General features: G+C 42.2%; 1 protein-coding gene across 1 annotated transcript in view; it reads left to right on the forward strand.

Moving 5' to 3' along the window:
• The window catches only part of WNT5B (Wnt family member 5B), a 140,194-nt gene extending 113,271 nt beyond the window's left edge, over window positions 1–26,923 (forward strand). Inside the window, exons 2-5 of the mRNA XM_060776713.2 lie at window positions 1,745–1,875; window positions 4,501–4,748; window positions 18,971–19,263; window positions 25,471–26,923. Coding sequence (XP_060632696.2) covers window positions 1,745–1,875; window positions 4,501–4,748; window positions 18,971–19,263; window positions 25,471–25,929 — 1,131 coding nt within the window. The 3' untranslated portion in view covers window positions 25,930–26,923. The remainder of the gene's footprint in view (window positions 1–1,744; window positions 1,876–4,500; window positions 4,749–18,970; window positions 19,264–25,470) is intronic.
• Window positions 26,924–27,311: the final 388 nt, after the last annotated feature.

The raw sequence follows: 27,311 nt of genomic DNA on the forward strand, positions 1-27,311 counted from the left end.
GAATAGAGTAGTCCAGTGATGCTCAATCTTCCTAATGGTGCAGTCCCTTAATACAGTTCCTTATGTTGTGCTGACTCCCAACCATAACATTATTTTGTTGCTACCTCGTAACTGTAATGTTGCTACTGTTATGAGTTGTAATGTAAATATCTGATATGCAGGATATATTTTCATTCACTGGACCAAATTTGGTACAAATACCTGATATGCCCAAATCTGAATACTGGTGGTGTTGGGTGGGGGGCGGGGTGGACTGATTTTGTCATTTGGGAGTTGTAGTTGCTGGGATTTATAGTTTACCTACAATCAAAGAGCATTCTGAATTCCACCAATGATGAAATTTAATCAATCTTGGCACATAGAACTCCCATGACCAAGAGAAAATACTGGAAGCATTTGGTGGGCATTGACCTTGAGTTTTGGAGTTGTAATTCACCTACAACCAGAGAGCTCTGTAGACTCAAACAATGATAGATCTAGACCAAACTTGGCACAAATACTCAATATGCCCAAATGTGAACACTGGTGGAGTTTGGGGAAAATAGAGCTTGATATTTGGGAGTTGTAGTTGCTGGGATTTATAGTTCACCTAAAATCAAAGAGTGCTCTGAACCCATCCTACAAGGGATCTGCACCAAACTTGACACACTACCTACATGGCCAACATTGATTACTAGTGGGGTTGGAGGGGGGTTGTTTTTAAATTCTGGGGGGTGGAGTTCAACACCAAAAAAATGAGAGGACAGGTGGAGAAATCTCCACTGAGGATGCCTGCCACAGATGCAGGCGAAACGTCAGGAGAACGTGCTTCTAGAACATGGCCATACAGTCCGAAAAACCTACAACAACCAAGAGTTCTTTCTCCCACCCTGAACATCACTCCACAGATATAGCAACTCAATTTTCCTAATTTCCAACAAACCTCACAACTAGGTTCTTGTGGGTTTTTTCGGGCTATAGGGCCATGTTCTAGAGGCATTTTCTCCTGACATTTCGCCTGCATCTATGGCAAGCCTCCTCAGAGGTAGTGAGGTCTGTGGGAATTAGGACAATGGGTTTATATATCTGTGGAATGGCTGGGGTGGGGCAAGGAGCTCTTCTCTGCTGGAGCTAGGTGTGAATGTTTCAACTGACCACCTTCATTAGCATTTGAAGGCCTGGCTGAGCCTGGGAAAATCTTTTGTTGAGAGGTGTTAAGATGTGCCTGGTTGTTTCCTCTCTGCTGTTTTGCTGTTGTAATTTTCGAGTTTTTTTTATACTGGTAGCCAGATTTTGTTCATGGCACACAGAACTCACATGACCAAGAGAAAATACTGGAAGCATTTGGTGGGCATTGACCTTGAGTTTTGGAGTTGTAGTTCACCTATCCCCAGAGAGCGCTGTGGACTCAAAATGTCTCTAGAACATGACCCTATAGCCCGAAAAAACCCACAAGAACCTAATGATTCCAGCCATGAAAGCCTTCGACAATACGTTAAACCTCACAACCCCTGAGGATGCCTGCCATAGATGCAGGCGAAACGTCAGGAGAGAATGCTTCTGGAGCATAGCCATGCAGCCCGAAAAACCTGTAACAACCCAGATGATGTGTGTGTGTGTGAAGGGAGGGGGTTCTTGGCCAGCGGAGGAGGGGGAAGAGGAGGAGGGTCTTGGCGGGCGCTTCCCTGGTGGAAGGAGACCCCTCCCTCCCTGGCTCCCTCCCTCCACACTGACCCCCTCCCTCTGCTCCTTGCTTGCCTTGCAGGGAAGCCCACGGAGTCCCCGCCCGGACAGGCAGAGGCTCGGGAGGCGCACCATGCCCGGGACGCGGCTGCTCCTCCGCCTGGCTCTGCTCTGCGGATGCACGCAGCTCGTGGCCGAAGCCAGCTCCTGGTGGTGAGTGACACCCCCCTTCCCCTCCCTCAGTCCCTCAATCCCCCCTTTCCTTTGTCCTTACAGCCGGGGAGAAGCTTTGGCTTTGGTCTCCACGCGAAACCTCGGACACGCGGGGGCTTCCTTGGCTCCCTGCTCTGTGCCTTTCTCTCTCTTTGGGAGGTGAAGTGAGTGAGCACCGGTGCCTTTCCCGGACCAAGACCAAGTCGCTGCTCTGGAGAAGAGGGAAGGCGAAGGGAAGAGGAGAAGGAGGAAAAACTTATCCCAAAGGCGCATTTTCACCTAGACAGTGTAGCAGGGATTCTTGGAAAGAAAAGGGAGGGAAAACAGACCTGCAAGGCGCATTGTCCCCCTGGATGGACAGGGCAAAGTTTGAAGGATTCCTGGAAAGTGATCTTGGGTGGGTTAGCTTTCTTCTACTGTTCTTGTCTTGTCCCTCAGTAGAATGACCCCAATTCTGTGCAAATTGCCTGGAAGTCCTCTGCTTGCTGGAACCAAAATTCAGATCTCCTTCTAAGCCAGGCATGAGCCACTTGGGCCCTCCAGGTGCTTTGGACTCCAACTCCCACCATTCCTAACAGCCTCAGGCCAATTTGGGCCCTCCAGGTGGTTTGGACTTCAACTCCCACCATTCCTAACAGCCTCAGGCCAATTTGGGCCCTCCAGGTGGTTTGGACTTCAACTCCCACCATTCCTAACAGCCTCAGGCCAACTTGGACCCTCCAGGTGCTTTGGACTTCAACTCCCATCATTCCTAACAGCCTCGGGCCAACTTGGGCCCTCCAGGTGCTTTGGACTCCAACTCCCACCATTCCTAACAGCCTCAGGCCAATTTGCGCCCTCCAGGTGGTTTGGACTTCAACTCCCACCATTCCTAACGGCCTCGGGCCCCTTCCTTTCCCCCCTCAGCCGCTTAAGCTTAAGCGGCTGAGGGGGAAAGGAAAGGGCCTGAGGCTGTTAGGAATGGTGGGAGTTGAAGTCCAAACCACCTGGAGGGCCCAAATTACCCCCATGCCTGGGCTAGAGACATATACATATGTCTCTAGCCTAGGCACCAGCAAAAAACTAACAAAACCATGCATATAGTTTAGTTTCCCCAAGAATTTCGCCCTGTTTTTGCCAGAGAAGGCTAAAGTCCTTGGGAAACTAAACTGTATGCATTTTGTTCGGTTCCTTGGCTAGGGAACCAATTAAAAGAGTTTTTCTCCTAAGAGACAGACTGCATCTGCACTGCAATATGAATGCTGTTTGATACTACAGTGTTCCCTTGCTACTTCGCGGTTCGCTTTTAGCGGACTCGCTGTTTCGTGGTTTTAAAAAAAATTAATTTAAAATATATATTGCGGTATTTTCACTGTTTTATGCCGCCGCCATTCTCTGAGGTGCTTTCCCTCCTCAGTCCAGCTTTGAAGGGCCTTTCCTTCCTTTCCTTCACTTTATTTTAAGTTTATAAAGACTTAAAATAGTGTATAATTACTAAAATAATGCATAAATATTAAAATAAATATAGCGTCCATAGATCAAGGTTTTTCATTTATTGTGGGAGGTCCTGGAACGTAACCCCCACAATAAGTGAGGGAACACTGTATTTTATCTGCCATGGCTCAGTGTTATGGGAACGTGGGAGTTGTAGTTTGGTGCGGCATCAGCACTCTTCGTAAAATGTCAGCTTGTATGATGACTGCTCATTGGAGGGAAAGATAGTAGAGGCCAAGATGAAGTACTTTGGCCACATCATGAGAAGAAAGGAAAGCGTAGAGAAGACAATGATACTGGGGAAAATGGAAGGAAAAAGGAAGAGGGGCTGACCAAGGACAAGATGGATGGATGGCATCCTTGAAGTGACTGGATTGACCTTGAAGGAGCTGGGGGTGGTGATGGCCAACAGGGAGCTCTGGCATGGGCTGGTCCATGAGGTCACGAAGAGTCGGAAACGACTGAACGATTGAACAACAACAACATAATTCCGTAGCATTGAGGCATGGCAGTGCAAGAGGCATCAAACTTCATTGATTTTTACAGCAGGTATAGGTTAACTTGGTTCCCTCAGGCTGTTAGGAATGGTGGGAGTTGAAGTCCAAAGCACCTGGAGGGCCCAAGCTGGCCCATGGCTGTTCTAAGCCCTTTCTGGACTCCCCGTTGGAGTGCAGACGGTGAGCTCCAGGGGCTTTATCACCTTGCCTTTGTTGTTATTTACCTCTCTTTATTAACCCATTCATCCACACCAAGATGGTGCTTTTCCAAAGTGCAGACATTAAAGATGGGACCTGTAGTTGTTTCTTTTTTGGAGGGAAGAATGTCAGATGTGACTTTTTTGCCTCTCCTGCTTTAATTAATTCCAGGCGACCAAGTGCAACAGATTAGGAAACTGTTGCCTAAGGAAAGGTAAAGCTGTTATCCATTTCCAGTTCTCTTTTCTTTCCTTTGAGACCTCTTTGATACTGACTGAGAGGTCTCTTTGTGCTTTACTTAGGTAGGGTCTCTCATTTTCCAGTAGTCTGGCTTCTTTTTTGAGAGGCAAGAAGCTTCCGAGACAGAGCAGAGCAATAGGTTTCTGAGACCGGGTCTCACTGTGCTTCCTTCCTCTTCTTTCCTTCCCTGTGTTTTTCCCTCTGCCCCTCCTTTCAGGTCCTTGGCGATGAATCCAATCCACAGACCTGAGATGTACATCATCGGAGCCCAGCCAGTCTGCAGCCAACTGCCAGGGCTGTCTCCAGGCCAGAGGAAGTTGTGCCAGCTTTACCAGGAACACATGATGTATATTGGCGAGGGGGCCAAGAACGCCATCAAGGAGTGCCAGTACCAGTTTCGGCAGAGGCGGTGGAACTGCAGCACGGTGGACAACACTTCTGTGTTCGGCAGAGTCATGAGCATTGGTAAGTGAGGCAGAAGGGGGTTATTCTGATCAATATCAAGGGTGTTCCTAGGAACAGAGCGGAAAGGATGTGTTTAAACAAACTACAGAGAAAAATGAGCTCTAAAAACAAAGATAGTGAGGGAGGAGTGATGGATGAGAAATTTTCAAGCCAGAGGAAAGTGGTACAAATGAATGGAAGAATTTATTTATTTATTTATTTATGGCATTTCTACCCCTGAGGGGACTCAAGGCGGCTAGACAGTGATAGGCACAAGTTTAGGCAGTCCCCATGTTATGTTCTGTAGGTTTGTCCTTAAGTTGAATTTGTATGTAAGTCAGAACAGGTACATTTTTCAAGTGTCACTCCAGCCATACAGTATATATTATTATATTATATTATATTATATTATATTATATTATATTACTAGCTTGGGGACCAGGTGGTGCCCAGGTTATTTGTGTGCCAAATTTGGTCCTAATCCATCATTCATGTGAGTTGTAGTGGTCTCTGGAAGCGAATGAAGGTACTGCAAGTCCCACCATCCATGGCAAGTTTGGTTCAGATCCAACATTGTTTGAGTTCTCTGTGCTCTCTGGATGTAGGTGAACTATAACTCCAATAAATCAAAGATCAATTTCTCCAAACCTGGTCATGGGAGTTCTGAGTGCCTAATGTGGTCCAGGCGCATTAATGAAGGGGGTCACAGTGCTCTGCCTTGACTACAACTTCCATCCTATTGAGTCCCCCAAACTCCTCCAGTGTGTTCAGTTGCTGACCAATTCCTCTGTGTTTGCTGCGTGCCATAGGAAAGGGTAGGAAAGGGTTAAGGAAGATGCAGTGGGTGAGGTCATGCAAATTCCACACAAGGAACCCTGGGATGCCTGTCTGTGGTGGAGGAAACATGTCAAATCTAGGATGAAATTCTCCCCGAATGAAAGCATTCCTTGGGTGGTGGGCCGTAGTGTTTGGGGAGGACATTGGCAGCATTTGGGCTACCTGCAATGTCAGTTGAGGGAGTGCCTTTGGAGGTTTCTCAGCACTTGGAACTAAAGCCTGTTTGTGGAGGCAGGAGGCTGTCTGTGTAAGTGGACTTTTATTATGTGTATAGATAATTATATTATATCATAACATATCATATTATGTTATAATTATATGTAGCTTTGGCTACCATAGGGAAGGGTGAACACCATTGTGGTGTTTGTTTTGCTGTCTGTTCACTGATTCAGAAGATTTAACCTCACTTTCTATCCCGGTGGTAATTGGATTTTGACAAATTTGGCTTGTTGTGGAAACAAGGATTGGTGAGAAAGCTTCAGTGGAGACACCTATTTCCCATGAGAATAACTCTTCCAGGAGTGAATTTCCCATCCTTGGGGTGGATTGCTCTCACTTCTTGTTGCCTCACCCCCCCCCCCCCCGTTCTTAACTAGGAGTTGTTTGTAGGTCGGATGTTTGTCACTCAAGGACTGTCTGTATAAGTAGGCAAGAAGGTGTATTTTCCAAATATAGTGCACCTATAAGAAAAGGGACAGACTGCAGATGGCATACACATCATAGGAAAAATGGTATGGTCCTTAAAAAGCCAAGGGGAAACCAGTTTGTGCGAGGGAGATCTCCAAAGCAAGGACAGAGAAACAGCCACAAAACAAAGGGAGCTGAATAAAGCCCCAGGAACACTGCTGTGAAAAAAGAAAGGCGAAAGTATAATTGTGAAACCTGACATGGATAGGTGAGCGAACCATAGAAACCTGCCTCGAGGGTAGGATTAGAATAATGGAAATAGATATTCGTAAAAGCTGGTGAATCCCTGATTCTGTGGTGCCAGATTTCAAGCAGCTCTGCCACCCTTGTTCTCACAAGGTATATGTAAGCATACCACTTTCACTCTGGCCTCAAAGTTATTATTTTAAGAAGATCTGTAAAATGTATATAAAAGATACACCTGGGATTGCAGCTCACCCACCTTGAATAGAGAGGAGATATGGATTGAATAGAAACTGTGAGTCACTTTTTCAGTTGTCTGCAACCTCGTGCTGGTTGGGGTGTCACTTACTGGAAGTGTTAAAAGTTTTCTTCTTTCAACTTTTTTGAAAGGGAGGGAGTGACTTGCCTGAAGTGATTTAAACATTTACATTGGAAAACCCCTGTTGCCCTCTCTAGATGCATAGAATAGCTGCCTTTGTTCAGAGTGGAAAGCGATGTGATAGAAATTGCTACAGTAGAAGTGAATATACATGCTAGGTATATGTGCTTTGACATTTATTACAGTGCAGGCACAACTTTTTTTGCACGGATAAGAGACAGCATCAGAAATTACATTCTGGGGAAATCCCTCTCTATGATGTAATCCTGTAATGTCCGTTGGCTATATTTGTAATGATAATAGTAATAATAATAATACAATACAATAATAATAATAATACAATAATAAAAAAATTAAAATATTTTTAATTTTATTTTAATTTCAATAATTAAAATAATATAATAATAATAATAATAATAATAATAATAATAATACAAGACAGTCAAGGTGGTCCCAGTGGTGATTGGCACACTGGTGCAGTGCCTAAAGACCTTGGCCTGCACTTAAACACAATTGGCGCTGACAAAATTACCATCTGCCAGCTGCAGAAGGCCACCTTACGGGGATCTGCATGCATTAGTTGCTGATACATCACACAGTCCTAGACACTTGGGAAGTGTCTGACGTGTGATTCAATACAACAGCCAGCAGAGTGTCGGCTGTGGACTCATCTTGTTGTGTTTGTAGTAATAATAATAATAATAATAATAATAATAATAATAATAATACTTTATTTGTGTTCTGCCCTATCTCCCCAGGTGGACTTGGTATCTAGTTTGTATTTGTATTTATATGTACTCTATTTGTAACCTAGATAAATTATATAGCTCTACAGATACTGTTGGTCTGAAACTCCTATTCGCTGTAGCAAGTGTATGCAATGGCGAGGTATTTTGGGGTTTGCAGTCCAACAACATCTGAATGGGTGCACACCCTCCATGCCTGATCTAAGAACATGATACATTTGGTTTAAATTTTGGTGAGGCATCGGCACTCTTTGGTAGAGAAGGCTAAAGACCTAGTAAAACTACAATTCCCATGATTCCATAGTATTGAGCCATAGTGGTTCAAGTGGTGCCTTAAACTGCATTAATTCTACAGTGCAGATGCACCTTTAAGTGCTTACCAGTAAGCTAACACATGAACATATATTAATTATTTTTTAAACAAAATGTGGCTCAAAAATCTCTCAAAAGTGTGCCAAAAAATTGCAAAACCACTGGCCTTACAATTTTTACCACCAGCAGAGATGCAATTGGCATATCCTCAGATACATTATTTTGCTCGATTTGTTCCAGGGCCTAGTCCTAACAGTGAAAACCGGTTCCAGGTTTGAGTTTCTCTATTTGTACCTGAGTCTTGTAGGTTCAATGTGAATGTAACAAGCACTTTGGGAGTTGATTCCAAAATATACCTGGGTATCTTGTTCTATTATCTGTCTGGTTTGAAGGTAAATACACATCTGGAAGTCACCAGAGAAAAGGAGTGGGTTAGAGATGGTTGTAGTGAGAAAACAGCATATGGTGAAATGTATACTGGGTGCTGCAGCGAGTTAAACTGCTGAGTTGCTGAACTTGCTGACTGAAAGGTTGGTGGTTCGAATCCAGGAAGCAGAGTGAGCTCCTACAGTTAGGTCCAGCTTCTGCCAAACTAGCAGTTCAAAAACATGCAAATGTGAGTAGATCAATAGTTACTGTTTTGGTGGGAAGATAGCGCTCCATGCAGTCATGCCGGCCACATGACCTTGGAGGTGTCTACGGACAACACCATCTCTTTGGCTTAGAAATGGAGATGAGCACCACCCCCCAGAGTCAGAATCAACTAGACTTAATATCAGGGGAAACCGTTACCTTAACTATACATATGCATATGCCACTCAGATTCACCATTCAGAATTGTTCCCTATCCAGTAACTCACTGTAACCATAGAATCATAAGAATTGGAAGAGTTCACAAGGGCATTCAGTCCAGCAACCTGTCTTGCAGGAAAATACAAATAAAGCACTCTTAACAGATGGCCATCCAGCTCCAGCTTAAAAACCTCCAGAGAAGGAGACTCCATCATACTCTGAGGCACTGCTAAATGGAAGCTATTGCTAATCAGTTCCATCCTCCCCACCCATTTGGAGGTTTTGTAACCCAAAATGGGAAGGAGAGCATGAGGGAGAAATCAGCTTGGAGTATAACATGAGCACAACAGTAGAAGGTTTTTACAGACATTAGTGCAGATTTCTCTACTTGGGACTTTCCAGATGTGCTGGACTATTAACCCTATTATCCCCAGCCAGCATTGCCATGTTCATTTGGGATGATGTATAGTCCAGTACATCAGAAAGATGCCAAGTTGGGATGTTTGAAAGTTAGATATCAAGAATGCTAAGGAATGGAACAGTCACAAGTTAAATCTGCAACTCTGAACTCACTTTCATGAGTTATTTATCTACTGCTACTGCTTGGACTGTTGGTCTAGCCAAAAAACACATTGCACTCTCAATAGGGAGCCTGCTAAGAAATCCCTGACTTTTTACTATTCTCTGTCATTTTTAGTCGGCATTTACCTCTATCCCTCTTGTCCCCTCTCCAAAATATGATGTATTCTGCCTGGCTTCACTTGGCCAAGAAGGCAAGGATAGTTTGAGGAATGTTTTCTTCCCTTTCAAGGCTCGGGTGCAGCGGGGAGTCTAGTCTTGCCTCCGCTGCCAGGAGGATGCTGGGCTTCCCAGGGTGCCATTTGCTGAGCAGCAAAGAGGCTCATTGACAGGTCATTGCTGGACTTGAATTGAGGTGTGAGCTGGTGACATTGTCCCAGCTCTGTTTGAAATGCAGCTCAAGACGGGCAAGAAATGGAGAAATCCGGGATCAGGTTTGATGTGCCCGACGGGGAGGATAATAGCGACAAGGTGCTAAAACGGCAGCCAGCTCCACTCCTCCCAAATTCCCCCTCCTAGCAAGGACTTCCCAGAGTTGAAGGAAAATCTTCTAAAGGAATACCAGGGTCCCTCTGAAACTCATCTCACTGTTCAGAAAAATTGAGGCATGTTTTGCACAAGGATTATTTTAGCTTTGATTTAAGTGCAATAGAGGAGGCCTTTCCATTATCTGTCTCAAACTGCAAAGTGTCTTGGATGCTTGCATGGGAGGAATGGCTGAAAGAGGCAAATTGTTCAAAGTTTCACTTTTACTTTCTTTAGTTTTTCTAGAGAGAAAAAGTACTTGTTGTCATGCCCTTTTTGGGATGCATCTACACTGTAGAATTAAAGCAGTTTGACACGACTTTTACTGCCATGGCTCAATACTGTGGAATCCTGAGAGTTGTAGTTTGGCAGGGCACCCATAGTATTTGGCAGAGAAGGCTTGTAAAACTACAATTTATCTGATGCCTTAGCACTGAGGCATGGCAGTTAAAGTGGTACCAAACTGCATAAATTCTACAGTGTAGATGCAGCTTATTGTCCGGTGGCGCAGTGGGTTAAACCCCTGTGCTGGCAGGACTGAAGACCGACAGGTCGCAGGTTCGAATCTGATGAGAGCATAGATGAGCTCCCTCTAACAGCTCCAGCTCCTCACGTGGAAACATGTGAGAAGCCTCCTACAAGGATGGTAAAAACATCAAAACATCTGGGTGTCCCCTGGGCAGCATCCTTGCAGACAGCCAATTCTCTCACACCAGAAGTGACATGCAGTTTCTCAAGTTGCTCCTGACACAACAAAAAAAGTTGTCTGGATTTATCTCAGGCTGGATCTACACTGCCCTATATCCCAGGATCTGAGTCCAGATTATCTGCTTTGGAGTGGATTGTATGAATCTACAGTGCCAGATAATCTGGGATAAAAAATAATCTGGGATCAGATTCTGGGATATAGGGCAGTATAGATCCAGCCTCAGAAGCAGTCAATTCAGGCAAGTGATTTGGGTTGTCATAAGAGGACAACAGTTGTGTATTTCAATGTATTATGGTCTGAATCCTATTGCTAATCTTTACTAGAGTAGACCCATTGATCCAATGATATATCTGTAGATATTGATTCACCATCCAGCACTTGAATTAATCCATCTACTTTAGCTGGGACTAACTGATAAGACACAGCGTTGTTTATAGATTCAGTTTTTATTCCTAAGAGATGTGCTTAAGGGATTTTCAGTCTCAGGCTCTAGAATAAATGAAGCCAGTCCCTTGGTGCCACTTGACAATGCGTGAGGAGTGGGCATTTTCAATCTGCTTCAAGCAGAAAAATACCTTGAGTGCCTGCATTAGATGGAAGGCTCTTAGTGTTATTCTTAGGAACAATTTACCCAGCATTAATAAGGGACCCTATGATTTCTGAAGATGCTCCAGGGTTATGTTACAGTATCAAGTGTTATTCCCCTTTGCTAATCATTGTTCAAGGCTGCCGTCTTCTGTCTGAGTAATTGAGCATAAATCCCACTGAACTCCGTAGAATTTATTTCAGAATAGATATGTACAGGATTAAGTAGCTAACAAGTAAAGTGAGATGGAAGAGCCCTTGTGCTAAATATGCAGTATATAGTTTGTGTCATCAAGTGTGTAGATTGTAGCTGTAATCTACATTCTATATTTCCTCTTAGGATACATCTGAGCTGTAGAATTAATGCAGTTTGACACCACTTCAACTGCCATAGGCCTAAGCTATGGAATCATGGGTGTTACAGCTTAACAAGGTCTTTACCCTTATGTGACAAAGAGGGCTAGTACTTCACCAAACTACAAATCCCCGAATTCCATAGTCCCGAGCCATGGCAGTTAAAATGGTGTCAAACTACATTCATTCTGCAGTCTAAATGCACCCTTAACTGGATATGGATAAAATTATCTCCACACCTTTTGCTCATCCTGTTTCCTCAGTCCCACTTTCATGAATAAATGGTGCTGTTTTAGGAGATTGAAAGGAGGAAAGAGGAACTTAGCAATCAGCGAGGGAAGAGTAAATATAGGGAACAAACATGGCTTGGCACTGTCATGCACTGTCATGCAAAAAGCATTTGTGTTATAGTCACTCTCACTTTTTTTGCTTTTCCTTTATTGCAGACCAGAGACAAATGATTTAAACACTATGCAGAGGAGAGAGAAATATTGGCAGGGATTGGAGTAACTTTAGCTGGAATGCTGTTGATTAATCTCAGTTAGATTAGGCCCATAGAAACAATTGTTGAATCGCGGGCCAGCATATATGGTCGGTATTTCATATTGATCCAGTGAATTCAGTGTGGCAGAATTAACACCCTTGAATCTGGGGGGCGGGGTGAGCTCCCGCTGTTAGCCCCAGCTTCTGCCAACCTAGCAGTTCGAAAACATGCAAATGTGAGTAGATTAATAGGTACCGCTCCGGCAGGAATGTAACGGCGCTCCATGCAGTCATGCCAGCCACATGACCTTGGAGGTGTCTACGGACAATGCCAGCTCTTCAGCTTAGAAATGGAGATGAGCACCACCCCCCAAAGTCAGACACGACTAGACTTGATGTCAAGTGGAAACCTTTACCTTTAATGTACTAGATAAAATAAATCTTTTATTCAAAAGCATATGTATATATGAGTGAATATATATTTGTTCTTAGCAGATACATTCTTAGGAGCTTATGCCCTGAACCTTTTCAGTACCTTGCATTCCCTTGGGCATTAGTAGTAATCTGTTAGGATCTGTAGACAGCCTATGGTTGAAGTCAGAGCCCAAAATGGGCAGGGTCAGCCCTTTCTCCTTATTTCTTATCATTGTCTTTCTTTCCCTCCCAGACAGATTGGTTTTGCCATAGGGGCCAAACTCATTGTTTGCAGAGGGCTTTTGAATTCAGACTACAGGCCATATAAAATTAGGTCAAAGAATGTCAAAGCTGGCCTAAAGTGTAGCCTTGGAATAATTTCTCCTTGATCCTTCTAAAGATGCAGCCTTGGCCCTAAAGAAAAATAGGTTTGGGTTCTTGCTGAACTTGCCTGGGAAAGGAATTCAGTAACTATTTTATCAGCAGAGGAAAGGCTCTCCTTGGAAGAGAGATCAGGAATGTCAGGTTTGGTGCAACTAACTATATGTTAGGTTCATGGGGTTACGATAAATTGACAAGTGAATTGAAAACACACACGCACACACACATTATTTACTTATTTAAAAGTGTTTATATCTCATGTTTCTTCTTGTACAAGATCCAAGGCAGCTTGGATCTTATCCATACCCTGTTTAGTGAAGAACAAGGTATGTATAAACATACACTTTGTCCATGTACACACACACACACACTGTGAGTGTGAGTGTTCGTGTGTGTGGAGACATATATATAGGCATACATATAGGCAGGCCCTGAGTTACAAACATATGACTTACAATTGACTCATAGTTAAGAACGGGGGTGAGACAACAGGAAGTGAGATAAATTTGCCCCTCAGAAGGGAAATTCACTCCTGAATGAGTTATGGGGAAAAACAAAAGCAAAATCCTATTATCACAGGGGCAGAAAGTGAAATCTTCTGAACAGGGGCATAGACAGCGAAATAAACGTCACAGGTGTTTTAACCCTTCCCTATGCTATACAAAGCTTTATACATATGTGTGTGTGTGTGTGTACGTACATTTGTTTACCGCCTATCTCAGCCAGTGGCGACTCAAGGCAATTCACAATCGGCAATCGGCAACGATTTGATGCCATGACAAATATCAGGCTACAGTTAAAACCAATTATAAAAACAGTTCAACGCTAAAAATGTAATCTATCTATCTATCTATCTATCTATGGCTGGACTTACATATTAAAAATGTACCTGTTGGACATACATATTAATTCAATTAAGGAACAAACCTAAAGAGCCTATCTTGTTTATAACTTGTAGACTCATACGTCCTTACATACATTTGTTCAAAAGCTGAAGGACAGTTAAACATCATCAACAACAAATGTTGTTGTTGGCATTCTCTTTCTCACAATGTTCTTCTGGGATGATGACAAGTAAAAGTATGAAGGCAATTCTTGGTCCCAGTTGGTTTGAAGTCAAAATGCTTCTCCAAGGTTAATGATGTCTTTTTCACTATTTATTTTATTTCTGAATATCTTGGAGGACACATCTCTCTTCATTGCTGCTTGGGGCTGTTCAGAATGAAGCAAAACTGTAAGAGCCTCAATAAAATTCCAATGCAATGCATGCATATTTGCATGATTTCAGCCACAATTATTTCTGCCGGAGATGTGCAATGCTAATAACTAGCCCAATCTGCATACTCCCCAGTGTCGGCAAGGCGTGGTCCATCCTTTGTTTGGATCCAAAGCAAGGAGTCAATAAGTCATCCCGAGAGAAGTCAACTCAGAGGAACAAAACATCAGAGGATAAGGGAGTGCCTGATGAAGTAAAGCAATCAGATACCATCTGTCTCCTCATTGTCAATTCCACCCAAAGATTCAAAAACCATGAGTCATGATGCAGATTTGTGGGAACAGTTTTCTGTATTTTTGGCTCAATGTATGCAAAACCAACCATTGCCAGAGCTTGTGTGGGATTGTTGTATTATCTCTATTAGCGAAAGACACAGATAGGGTGATTCTGTTACAGGTATACCCCAATTCAGGAAGTAGATATGTTCCTGGATATTCTTTAGCAACAGATTTGAAACCAGAAGTAGAAATAAATAGGAAAAAATAGGGACACATTCTTATACCACAACCCTGTGAAGTCGGTCAGACTGACATGGAATGACTGGGCCAAGGACACAGTGAGTTTCCTGGCTCTGCTGGCACTTCGATCTGCCATGTCCCAGTCCAGCACCATGATACCACACTAGTTGTGAGGCTTCAAAGCATGTATGGAATTTCGTATTAGTTGAGGCTGCCCACTAAATCAACAGTCTGCTTACATAGTATTCTCTGTAAAGATACAAGGCTTTGCAACTACATGTTAGTGTCAATATTTACTATTATAATTACTGTGAGATATTTGTCAAATACAGTTTCACTGGAGCTTGCACAGAGAAGTTAAGGCTTAAGGACAAACTGGACACAGCAGTGAAAGATGTGTTACAAATCATGTGGAAAATGGGATGCAATATGTGATTCAAGGGAAGAATAGTGTAGTTTAGGATAGCTGATTCAATGTATATGTGAATTCTTGTAGGCTGATGACTCTGGTTCATTGCGGTTAATGAAGAATGCCTTGTGCATAGAAGCAGTACTGTATTTACATATCAATTATGCAACCAATTGGGTCCAGTACTTTTAAAATATAAATTATCTGGAATTTGGGGTGTGTAGTTAGATGATTAAGTTTATTAATAAGTATAATAATAATAATAATAATAATAATAATTTATACCCTGCCACATTGGTCATAACTGGAAAAAATAAATAAAATCATCAAACAGAAAACTGCCTAATCTGCAGTGTAACAACGTCTTGAATACTTTGCAATGTTTTGTTCACTATGACTGCCCAAGGATATTGCAGTTGTACAGTAAAACACTAACCAAAATGATCAAGAGATTGAAACAAAAGTGAGTAAAGGTTACAATATTTGGGGATATTTAGCTTAGGTTTGAATCCCTGTTCACACATGGAAGCCCACTTGGTGACCTTGGGCAAGTCATACTCTCTCAGCTCCAGGGGAAGGCAAAGGCAACCCTCCTCTAAACAAATCTTGCCAAGAAAGCCCCATGATTAGAGAGATGGGCCAAAACTAACAAAATGAAGTTCAACAGTGACAAATGCAAGATACTCCACTTTGGCAGAAAAAATGAAATGCAAAGATACAGAATGGGGGACGCCTCGCTCGAGAGCAGTACGTGTGAAAAAGATCTTGGAGTCCTCGTGGACAACAAGTTAAACATGAGCCAACAATGTGATGTGGCGGCAAAAAAAGCCAATGGGATTTTGGCATGCATCAATAGGAGCATAGTGTCTAGATCTAAGGAAGTAATGCTACCCCTCTATTCTGCTTTGGTTAGACCACATCTGGAATATTGTGTCCAATTCTGGGCACCACAATTCAAGAGAGATATAGACAAGCTGGAATGTGTCCAGAGGAGGGCGACTAAAATGATCAAGGGTCTGGAGAACAAGCCCTATGAGGAGCGGCTTAGGGAACTGGGCATGTTTAGCCTGAAGAAGAGAAGGGTGAGAGGAGATATGATAGCCATGTATAAATATGTGAGAGGAAGCCACAGGGAGGAGGGAGCAAGCTTGTTTTCTGCTTCCTTGGAGACTAGGACGCGGAACAATGGCTTCAAACTACAAGAGAGGAGATTCCATCTGAACATTAGGAAGAACTTCCTGACTGTGAGAGCCGTTCAGCAGTGGAACTCTCTGCCCCGGAGTGTGGTGGAGGCTCCTTCTTTGGAAGTTTTTAAGCAGAGGCTGGATGGCCATCTGTCAGGGGTGATTTGAATGCAATATTCCTGCTTCTTGGCAGGGGGTTGGACTGGAAGGCCCATGAGGTCTCTTCCAACTCTTTGATTCTATGATTCTATGATAGGTTCACCTCAGGGTTGACATAAGTCAGAAACTACTGGTAGGAAAACAACAACACTAACATTTGAGGAGATGCAAGAAAGTCATGGTAGAGGTATATAAAATCAAGTATAGTGTAGAAAATAGGAGGACATGTCTACCTCACATATGCAGGGTTTCTTTTTCTCATAATATTAGGATTATCCACAGAAGCCAGATGAAAAATTCAAAGCAGATACTACAGGCATAAAGCTTCATTTCCAAATTGCTTTTTGCTGGCCCAGGCCCTTTATGTCCTTGTCCTCTATCAAGCTCGATTTTTTTTGCAACATAAGCATTAAAAGGAGTCCCAGTGGTGCAACAGATGCTGACTTGTGCCGGCAGGACTGCTGACCAACAGGTCAGGGGTTTGAATTTAGGGAGAGTGGGTTGAGCTCCCTCTGTCAGCTCCAGCTCCCCATGCGGGGACATGACAGAAGCCTCCCACAAGGATGGTCAAACATAAATCATCAGGGTGTCCCCTGGGCAATGAGGATGGCCAATTCTCTCACACCAGAAGCGACTTGCAGTTTCTCAAGTTGCACCTGACACGAGAAAAGAAGCATTAAGAGAGTAGGGAAGGAGGGGTATAGAAACACAGACTTTTAGTATCAGGTTGCAGCAGTGTGTCTACAATAAACAATGCAAGCAAACTTATGCCAGGAAAGAATGGCATTCTACTTCATCCTACTGTAGTTGTGTGTGCAGCTGCCAACAACAGGCAAGGTAAATGCTACCTGTCACTACAATCTCTTACTGAGCATGCAGAAACAGCAAAAGTAAAAAGAAGACAGGGGATAAGATGGCTCTACCAGTTGTGCACACGTTGCAGAATAAATGCAGGTTGACACCACCTGTACTACCATACTATGAAATTCTGGGATTTGTAGTTTGGTGAGGCACTAGTACTCTTTGGCAGAGAAGGCTGTATCCGACTGCATTAATCCTCCAGTGTGGATACACTCCTTGGTTAAAAAGCATAGATCTAGCCACCAAAATGGAAATCATAAGAAAAGTATGGGGGTGGTGGTTTCAATAATTCATCTCTTGATGAATTTTGGAAGAAGTTTCCTAGTGGTCTCTAGAAGGTTCAAAATGTTTTTGTTTGCATATGTAATGTTGCTTCGTTTCACATGTGTGTGTTATTTGTTTTGATGTAAAGATCTGGCGAAATACACTGAACTGATCTTTTTTGTAGCATAGGAACCTATTCCTAATTTTCCATATTATTTGTACCAAATGTTCTTTTAAATAAGTAAGGCTATGAACACATTTATTTTGTTAATCTGCACTTCTTCATACAGCACATAAAGTGGAATTCATTGCCAGAATTGTCCAACTTATGGCTGCCAAGTTGGAGCGAGATTAGGACGATGGAGAAAGAATGGCTATATATCACTTCTTGTATTAAGAGCAATATGTTCCTGTTCAGTGGTTGCTGTAGCGTGGGAGATGGAAAATGCAATTGTACTCCTGTTCTCATAGTAGGCTTCCCCAAAGGAGATGTTGTCAGCGATAGTGAATTGAATGCTGGACTATATGTATCCGTTCTGGGAAAACTGGGGCCCTAGGCTGCACTCTTTCTCCCCCAGAATACCCACTGGGGTCTTGGGGACCATTTTTGCCATGCCCCCTCCCCTACCAAGTTCAGAATACCTTTTAAAACTGGAATCAAACCACAAATGACTTCTGTTCAGGCCTCCCCTTGTTCTAAAATAGTCAGAAGACATGAAATATGCCGCGAAGGTATCTCTTCTACTACCTATGAGATATTAGTTGGCAATTGGGGACTTGATTTTTAGGGCTTTTTAAAGGAAGTTGGTGCAGCCTTCTAGGGGTGCATCTACACCAATGATTCTTAACCTGTGGGCTGCAGACAGGAAAATCTAGTCCGCCAGCCTCCTTCCTCTTTATTTTATTTTATTTATTTCTGCTCCTTTCGCCTGCCATTCTTTCCTTGTCGCCGACCATGGCATATGTTCTGCATCAGAAACTAGATCTGATGCTAAAGTTGACCAAAAACTGATTCGTAACCTTTTTGGTACTAATGTTGGTCTCTAGTCAAAGTGGTCCCTGGTCATGTAGTCCCTGGTCAAGTCCCTGGTCAAGTGATCCCTGGTCATAAAAGGTTGGGTACCACTGATCTACACTGTAGAATTAATGCAGTTTGACATCACTTTAATTGCCTTGGCACAATGCTATGGAATTATGAAAGTTATAGTTTGGTGAGGCACCCTTACTCTCTGGCAGAGAAGGCTAAAGACCTTGCAAAATAGCAACTTCCGTGACTCCATAACACTGAGCCAGACCAGTTCAAGTGGTGTCAACTTGTATTAATTCTATAGTATATATGCATCTAAGGCAGTGGTTCTCAACCTGTCGGTCCCCAGATGTTTTGGCCTTCAACTCCCAGAAATCCTAACAGCTGGTAAACTGACTGGGATTTCTGGGAGTTGTAGGCCAAAATACCTGGGGACCCACAGGTTGAGAATCACTGAACTAAGTTATTGTGGCCCCTGAGCCCCTCACAGTTTTCTATCCCTGATAAAAGAATTTCGTTCTGATCCTACGGTACATTGATCTTCTTGCATTCATGTTTTACTTTCCCTCTTTAGTCCTTCAGCTTCTACATTACCTGAGATGGGTTCTCTTCTAACCATCTCCCCATTCTTCCCGCCAGGTAGCCGAGAGACTGCATTCACATATGCGGTCAGCGCAGCCGGAGTGGTGAATGCCATCAGCCGTGCCTGTCGCGAAGGGGAGCTCTCTTCCTGTGGCTGCAGCCGGACACCCCGGCCAAAGGACCTGCCTCGAGACTGGCTGTGGGGTGGATGCGGGGACAATGTGGAGTATGGCTACCGGTTCGCCAAGGAATTTGTGGATGCCAGGGAGAGGGAAAGAAACTATGCCAAGGGATCGGATGAACAGGCCCGTACTCTCATGAACCTACAGAACAATGAGGCAGGACGCAGGGTAAGATGGATTTGTAGAACTTTCAAATCAGAAGAAACATGTTTAAATTGAGACTAGTATGTTGTTTTCCTAGTAAAGCCAGTGTGAATCCAACACTTCATTTCAACCTGAAAAATGTAACAAAACAAAACAGAAGCAGACGGTTTAGGAACCATACCCCCACACCATTGCCTTTTTCAGTCTTCATGGAACCAACCTTATTCAGTGTGGATCGATATTTATGAGGATAGTTATTTCCCAGTTAAATATATAGAGTAATTTCTAAGAAATGAACAACTATGATAAAATTCTCTGGATACATACTGTATGAATGTATTCTCCGTTTAATGCTGATCCCCTTATTTTGGTGATAAAATGTTTGCTCTGTTGCTGTTCTTGTTATGTTTATTTATACTCCACTTTTTTCTCCACAAGGAGACTCAAAGTGGCTTGCATTAAAAGCATTTCAATACAATTTAAAATCTACAAATATATAAACATTAAAACAAAATTAAATATCATTGGTTTTAAAACATTCAGCTAACATCCATACAAACATATTCAAAACTTTTAACAGTGTATGGCCAGCAGAAAAAATAACAGATTAAATGTTTACTACATGATATGAAATAAACTGCTGCTTGTGCCATTTTTACTGTAGTAGGGTAGTCTGTTGGGATTTTCTAGGTTCCTTTCCTCCAAGATCCTCCTCTCTCCTCCGCCTTCCCAAATTCACATCTGATGTTCTGATCATCAGATGAGCAGTTTTGCTCCCTTAGGTTCATTCTCACGTGGAGGCTATAAATTGTTGAGACTAGCAAGGCTAACATTGTTGATTCCCAAGTAGCACTTTGCACCCATCTTTCCATGATGTTTTTGCAGACCAAGAATTCTATTCCACTTTGGTTCTCAGGCAGAAAAGCTATCTGGGTGGTGGTGGGAACTGAACTGTGTTTGCTTCAGTTTTAGACACGGTCCTGACCCCATCACAGCTTCATTGCACTCTCAGATTTTTTGGGGCCCAGCTTTTAGTTTTATTGCCCTTGTTTGTTTGTCTTTTGACGGCTATCTCAGTCTGCCCTTTCCTTCAGTCCCTTTCTCTATTTTGTGTCCATTTCCCCCACTTTTCCCACCACTCTGTACCTTATCTGTCCCTCTGAGTCTCAGGCTTTGGCAGCCCTGCCATTTCGTTTACCCATTGAACATGTAGCAGACCTCCATCATCAGTCATCTTCTCAGCCAGGGAAGGTTGAAAGGAGACTTTCCTAATCAACCACCCAGGAAGTCACTGCTAACTTCCTTTGCATCTCGCTCTTTAGGAAGAAAGTAGGAGAAAGCAATTTGAAGTGGTGAGAAAGAGAATAGGGCGGGGGAGGGGGGGGAAGAGAAGTTTTAAAATAGATACTTGTAGATCCTAGTACGTCTGCTTTTGTGTTGCAGAATTCTTGAGGTTTTATTTTGACATTTCTGTGATTAATATATTTTTATTTTCAATTTACATATTCATAAAATAGTGAAATAAATGTATATACATGTGTCTATGCATGAACCAATACAATACTTTCTAACATCCATACAATATTCATATTTGGTTATGTTCTCCCCTCCTTCCACCCCTCCCAATTTAGTGACTTTCTGCCCCTTGGGTTGGAGACATTCATATATAAATCTGTTCTTCCTTCTTATGACATTGTTTTTCTATTTTTCCTTCTGGCCTGATATTTATTATTTATAAATTCCCTACACAGATTCGTACAGGTTAAATTATAAAGCCTTCTATCAAAACTTTTCCTTCTTTTTTTTTTTTTTACATAGTTTAGAAATGTTTCCCAATCCTTGATAAAGTTTTCATCATTGCTAATTTGTCCATTTCTGCTATTTTGAAGACTTTAATTTTGGAGTTGTTGAACCCTCTCCAAAGCTTAATGCTGTTTTTTTGTTTTTGTTTTTTTGCCTTCAAGTCATTTCTGGTTCATGGTGACCGTAAGAGTTGGCAAAATTTGTTTGATTTTGCCTCTCTCTGAGGCTGAGACCTTGTGACTTGTTCAAGATCACTCAGTGGGTCACCCTAGAAGAAGTCAAAGGTAAACATCCTGTGACTAAAGCTTGCCAAGAAAACCCTAGGATAGGTTTTGCCTGAGGTAACCATAAGTTGGAACCAACTTGATGGCATACAGCCCTAAGCATCATAAGATTATCTAGAGCATTCTTAAAATGTCTAGTGTCTAGCTCAGCAGAATAATGTTCTGCTGGCTCATAACAAATAGGAGAAACTGCTTCAATAGAACATCTCCATTCTCCTAAATATCTCCACTCATATGTCTGTCTGTCTGTATTAACATATATATCCTGCTTTTTACAGTGGAATTTCAGGGTGGCATACAAGTCATGGTTGGAATCATGTTGTGTCATCCCAACTAGAATAAACTCATTGAATCGATACACAGATAAATCCAGTAGATCAAATGGCTGTACTCTAATTGAGACTAAAAGTAAAGCTTATGCTATCATTAAACAGTTTAAAACTATTCAGACTTTTAAAAAAGTCACATAACAGGCTAAAAACTTACTGAGCAATTATTATCATTGCAAAGCTGAGCTTAGATTAAAGCTATGCTGCAAGGAAAAAACAGAAGGGAATGCTCTTAGGTTTCCTGTCTTGGTGGGAGCAGCTAGTATGAACAGAAAAGAAGAAAAATCCCCAAGTGAAGCAGAATATTTGTTGCTAAAAGAAAAGATGTGGTGATCTCATAAAGCAAGGGCTCATATTCAGAGCATATCAATATTTCTTCATGAAGAGGAAAAATGCTTTCCAAGTTTCTCTGCTGCTTGCAGACTTCGAAATGTGCCACTTTTGTGTATGAATGACTTGTTCCAACCCACCCATTCCCAGGCCAGAGAGAGCTCCAAAAGCTTTATTTGCATCCTTCAAGTATCAACTATCATTTTAAATTGCTCTGTAGACTGTTCTTATTATCACGGTTCTGCTCATGATGGATGCAAGCCACACATCACACCATGGTTAAATGGAGCAGAGCTTAACTTTGCCAGAGAGAAGAGAGATTGTTTCAGGATGTTTGTGACTATAGCCAAGTCAGCTCTCCTTTTTCCTGAGGTGGATTTAAAAAGAACCCATGGCTCTTGTTCCCATTAGGATTAATGTCAGTTTCCTTACGAAAAATGATCATAAAGTCTCCAGACTGAAATGCAGATTTATGAAAAGATGCATGTATGTCTGCCATGGGGCTAATACAACTTCTGGAGCAGCAAACATCCAGCAGTTTACCACAGATCTCTCATCTCTGATTTAAGCATCATATAACACTGAACAATTTTCAGAGGGAGAGAGAAAGAAAGAGGGAGAGGGAGGGAGGGAGAAAAAAAGAGAGAGAGAGAGAGAGAGTTGTGTTGGTCTATTTCAATATAAGTAGAAGGAAGTGGCACCATTTATTTCAAGATAAGCTTTCTTGGGTCCAGTCCTTCTGAAGAAGTGGACTAGAGTCAACAAACGTTATTGCTATGTTTGGGTTAGTTTTAAAGGTATTACAAGATTGGGGTGTTACATGGTTTCCAGGCTGTATGGCCATGTTCTAGCAGCATTTTCTTCTGACATTTCTCCTGTATCTGTGGCTGGCATCTTCAGTGGCCCATTTATTACTTGAAGGTCATGTAGTACCCACCACGCTAGCAAATAATTCTATACAAATCACTATTGCATATTAATTGATTGTAAGATAAATTTATATTATATCTCATCTTTCATGAAAACCATAAGGTGATATCTGTGGAATTCTACTGAGAGATCCTATTTAGGTAGTAAGATGTACTGACTGGTAACTTCAGAAAATTTGGTATGTTATGTGCTTTCAAACTTAACAGAACTTGGGCAAGCTACTTTTTTAGTTATTACAACTTCTAGCACATCATCAGTTTGGTCACTGGCTGTGAAATTTTTGGAGCTGCACAGCATACTCAGTCTGAAAGTATTTTACAAAACATGTCCTTCCTGATTATCCAGAAGCATTTTTATCCATGCAGAACAGTACGTGATTATAACTGTTAAGAGGATATATTAAATGTAAAGAATTCCTCTTATTTTCAAATTACAGTATTACACAATAAAAAACCCTAAAATTTTAATGCATGGAGATGATTCAACAGAAATAAACATTCTCCTTTGTGTACATTTTCATCAAAGTATATATTTTCAGTGGTAGACTTTAGTTTGGGGCTTCCAAAGTGTAATATTTATTTTCAAACAATTCTTATTCAAATTGTTCTTGGAAACAAGGTTCAAGTCAGCGTACTTGGACTGACTTTGATCCTTGTGTCTGGAACAGCTCAAATAATGTCGTGTATCTGCTGTTACAAAATTCATTAAGCACCAAACATTCCAAGCTATAAAAGTAATAATGTGGACCAAACAGGTTATTTACCACCAGATGGCGAGCAAGATGCAACTACTGTAGCTGCTGCATCTACACTCTTGTTGATTGTGTCTGTGTTATCTCTAGCTCAAGAAGTACATAGACATGAAGGTGACATTCCCCCAACATGTGGTTTTTGCCAATTTCCTATGCAATGGGTGGGTGGCTGGGATTTAAAGGGCAGGAGGGGTTCTGAGTCCTTTCCTTTTCTCTCCCCCAGGATTTATTTATTGTGTGAAATTGGTGGTCTATGACAGCTCTCAGCTTAGTTGCCTTGGAGCCACATAGAGAACATAAATAAAGGACAGCCATATAAATATAGTTAGATAGAGAAATAAATAGATGTTTGAATGATGTTGAATTGATGCTGTTAGCCGCTCTGAGTCCCTCATTGAGGGAGAGAGGGCATGATATAAAATAAAGTAAATACAATAAATCCTGATGTGCAAGGCTTTCATGAAGAACAAGAAGCCATGTTTGCTACTTGTCTTGGAGGATGGGTGAATTTAAATATAGTGGTGTCTGATATCCAGTAAACCAAACCTACAACTTAAGTTGCAGTCAAATTTTTGCAGTTGAATTGGGAGATGGGTTATAGTCACATCACCATAGCTATATCTTCCATGCAGATCCAGTGGAGCCCCTGGTGGCGCAGTGGGTTCAACCCCTGTGCCGGTAGGACTGAAGATCGAGAGGTTGCAGGTTCAAATCTGGGGAGAGTGTGGATGAGCTCCCTCTGTTAGCTCCAGCTCCTCATGCAGGGACATGAGAGAAGCCTCCCATAAGGATCTTAAAACATCGCAACATCTAGCCGTCCCCTGGGCAACATCCTTGCAGACGGCCAATTATCTCATACCAGAAGCAACTTGCAGTTTCTCAAGTCGCTCCTGACATGACCAAAATGCAGATCCTTAGACATAGTATTCATGTAGAACAGGCCTGCACAATCTGTGACCCTCCAGGTGTTTGGGACTGCAGGCTCCCAGAAGCCCTAGCCGGCTTAGCCAATGGTCAGGAATTATGGGAGCTGAAATCCAAAACAGGTTGTGCACACCTCATGTACTCTCGGTATACAGATATACACACCCAGCATGGTTATAGTGGCTTGAGCGTTAGACTAGCATCAAGGTTTGAATTTGCAGTCTGCCATGGAGACCCACTGAGTGGGCTTTGGTGAATCACGCTCTCTCAATCTCAAAGGAAAACAATGGTTAATCTTCTCTGAATCTTCTCTGAAAATCCCATTATAGGTTCACTACAGGATCACCATAAATCAAAAATACAGCAGAGTCTAGCTTATCCAATATAAATATGCCGGCAGAACGTTGGATAAATGAAAATAATAAGGAGGGATTAAGAAAAAGCATATTAATCGTCAAATTATGTTATGATTTTGCAAATTAAGCACCAAAACATAATGTTTTACATCAGTTGGACAGAAAAAGCAGTTCAATACACAATAACATTATGTAGCAATTAATGTATTTACGAATTTAGCACCAAAACATCACAATGTATCAAAACAGCTGTGAATCCGAGTGGGAGGCAGACTGTGCTGGATAATACAGAATGTTGGATGAGTGAAGATTGGATAAGTGAGACTCTATTGTAACTAGAATGCACACAATAACAAAAAAAATTAATAACGCAAAGAAGGGATTCATGGACATTTATCTATGGATCTCAGTGGAACTTCTGTGTAAACATGCATCACTTTGCACTATTATTTGATAATTTTAATAAAGCCCTTAATGCTGGTGAGGTATTTATCTGCTTCTATTTTCTCTGTTCCCATCTGCAGGCAGTATACAAACTGGCAGATGTTGCCTGTAAATGCCATGGTGTCTCAGGTTCCTGCAGCCTCAAGACCTGTTGGTTGCAGCTGGCGGACTTCCGCAAAGTGGGTGATCTTCTGAAAGAGAAGTATGACAGTGCTGCTGCTATGAGAATCAACCGCAAGGGCAAGCTGGACTTAGTGAACAGCCGCTTCAATGCGCCGACTCCAGAAGACCTAGTTTACATTGATCCCAGCCCTGACTACTGCCTCCGCAATGAGACCACTGGGTCCCTGGGCACCCAAGGACGGCTCTGCAATAAGACCTCAGAGGGCATGGACGGCTGTGAGCTCATGTGCTGTGGCCGGGGCTATGACCAATTCAAGAGCGTGCAAGTGGAACGCTGCCACTGCAAGTTTCACTGGTGTTGTTACGTCAAGTGTAAAAAGTGCACAGAAATCGTTGACCAGTACGTCTGTAAATGAAAGGTCCACAAGAGCTACAAATTTATATTATATAAATCTATATAAATATATTTTATATATTTGTATAAATAAATAGATGGTGATGTTGATGTTAATGATAATAATTAAAGAATCTTATTTAAGAGACATTTTGGGGGAAAGGGCCTAAAAATGTTTCCTTTAGAAGAGGTGGCTGGTTGGGTTGCTCCTTTTCCTTCTTCAATCATTTGAGGAGCCAAAACATGGCAACAACAACAAAACAGAGAGGAATTTGTGTATTGGTTTCCTTCTATCTTTGAAATAATGTAGTCGGGATAAAAGGGAAACCTGAGGGTCAGTGGAGAAAAAAGATCTGACTGAAGCTCCTTTATTCCAAAACCAGGAGGATGAGATAGGTTGTCTCTGTCACCTTACGGCTAAAATTCATATTGGGTGTTAAGTGCTTTTTGGGCACTGCCAAAGGAAGTGCTGTAGATGCTCAGGTTGATTTTCAAAAGGACTTTGAGACTTTTTCTGCTTCTTGTCAAAACACACTGTGGGATACCAAACTACAAGGCTAATGACCTGTGTTCAATGTTGAAAGATGGCTTCGAAGACAGAGCCTATGCATGGTGCAGTCAACATGAGGATTGAAGAAAGACTGTTGCACAGTGACAGATGGCTTCCCCGCCCCAAATGGGGAAGGAAAACATTACCTTTGACCTACAAGTGCTGCTTTACCCTTATATCCCGTCACAGCTTCCAGCATCTGGTTCTTCTGCATTTGGTGGAATGCAGGCAAGAGGGAATCTAGTGGGGAAAGAACTGGCTATCTGTCTCTTGGACTGACTTGTTTTGCAATAGAGACTATGTTCTAAGTAAGTGTCACACAGGGGACTCAACAAACACAACACCCCACTTTCTGTGTGAACTTCGACTTGGATGATCATTTTGACAAACTCTTTTCCATTCTCCTTGCCACGGTCCTAGATGTACAGTTTCTTTTTGACATTAAATATCCCTTGTTCTCACCCTTCCCCTTGTTTTGTGCACATGTTTGTGTTCTGTTGCTTACTGATGTATTTCACAGGACAGGCGCCTTTTGCCAAGTTGGACATTTTCTGAGTGCCAGACCCAATTCTCATGTTACTTTTTTAAAATGGTAATATGACCAAGAGCCTTTTTTTAAATGTCAGTGTTACATGTTACTTGAAGAGGTTTGCATTCTTTCTTGCTGGTGTTCAACATATTGAGATAAATTTCTCATAGTGAGGAAGCAGAACAAAATACTCATCATATGGAGTGGATATATTAAAGCTATCTTATAAGACTTAGGTTGGCCCTACACTGTAGAATGAATGCAGTTGGAAACCACTTTAACTGCGATGGCTCAGTGCTATGGAATCCTGGGATTCATAGTTAGG

This window comes from Anolis sagrei, chromosome 5 (genome assembly GCF_037176765.1).
Source record: "Anolis sagrei isolate rAnoSag1 chromosome 5, rAnoSag1.mat, whole genome shotgun sequence".
Taxonomy (NCBI): domain Eukaryota; kingdom Metazoa; phylum Chordata; class Lepidosauria; order Squamata; family Dactyloidae; genus Anolis; species Anolis sagrei.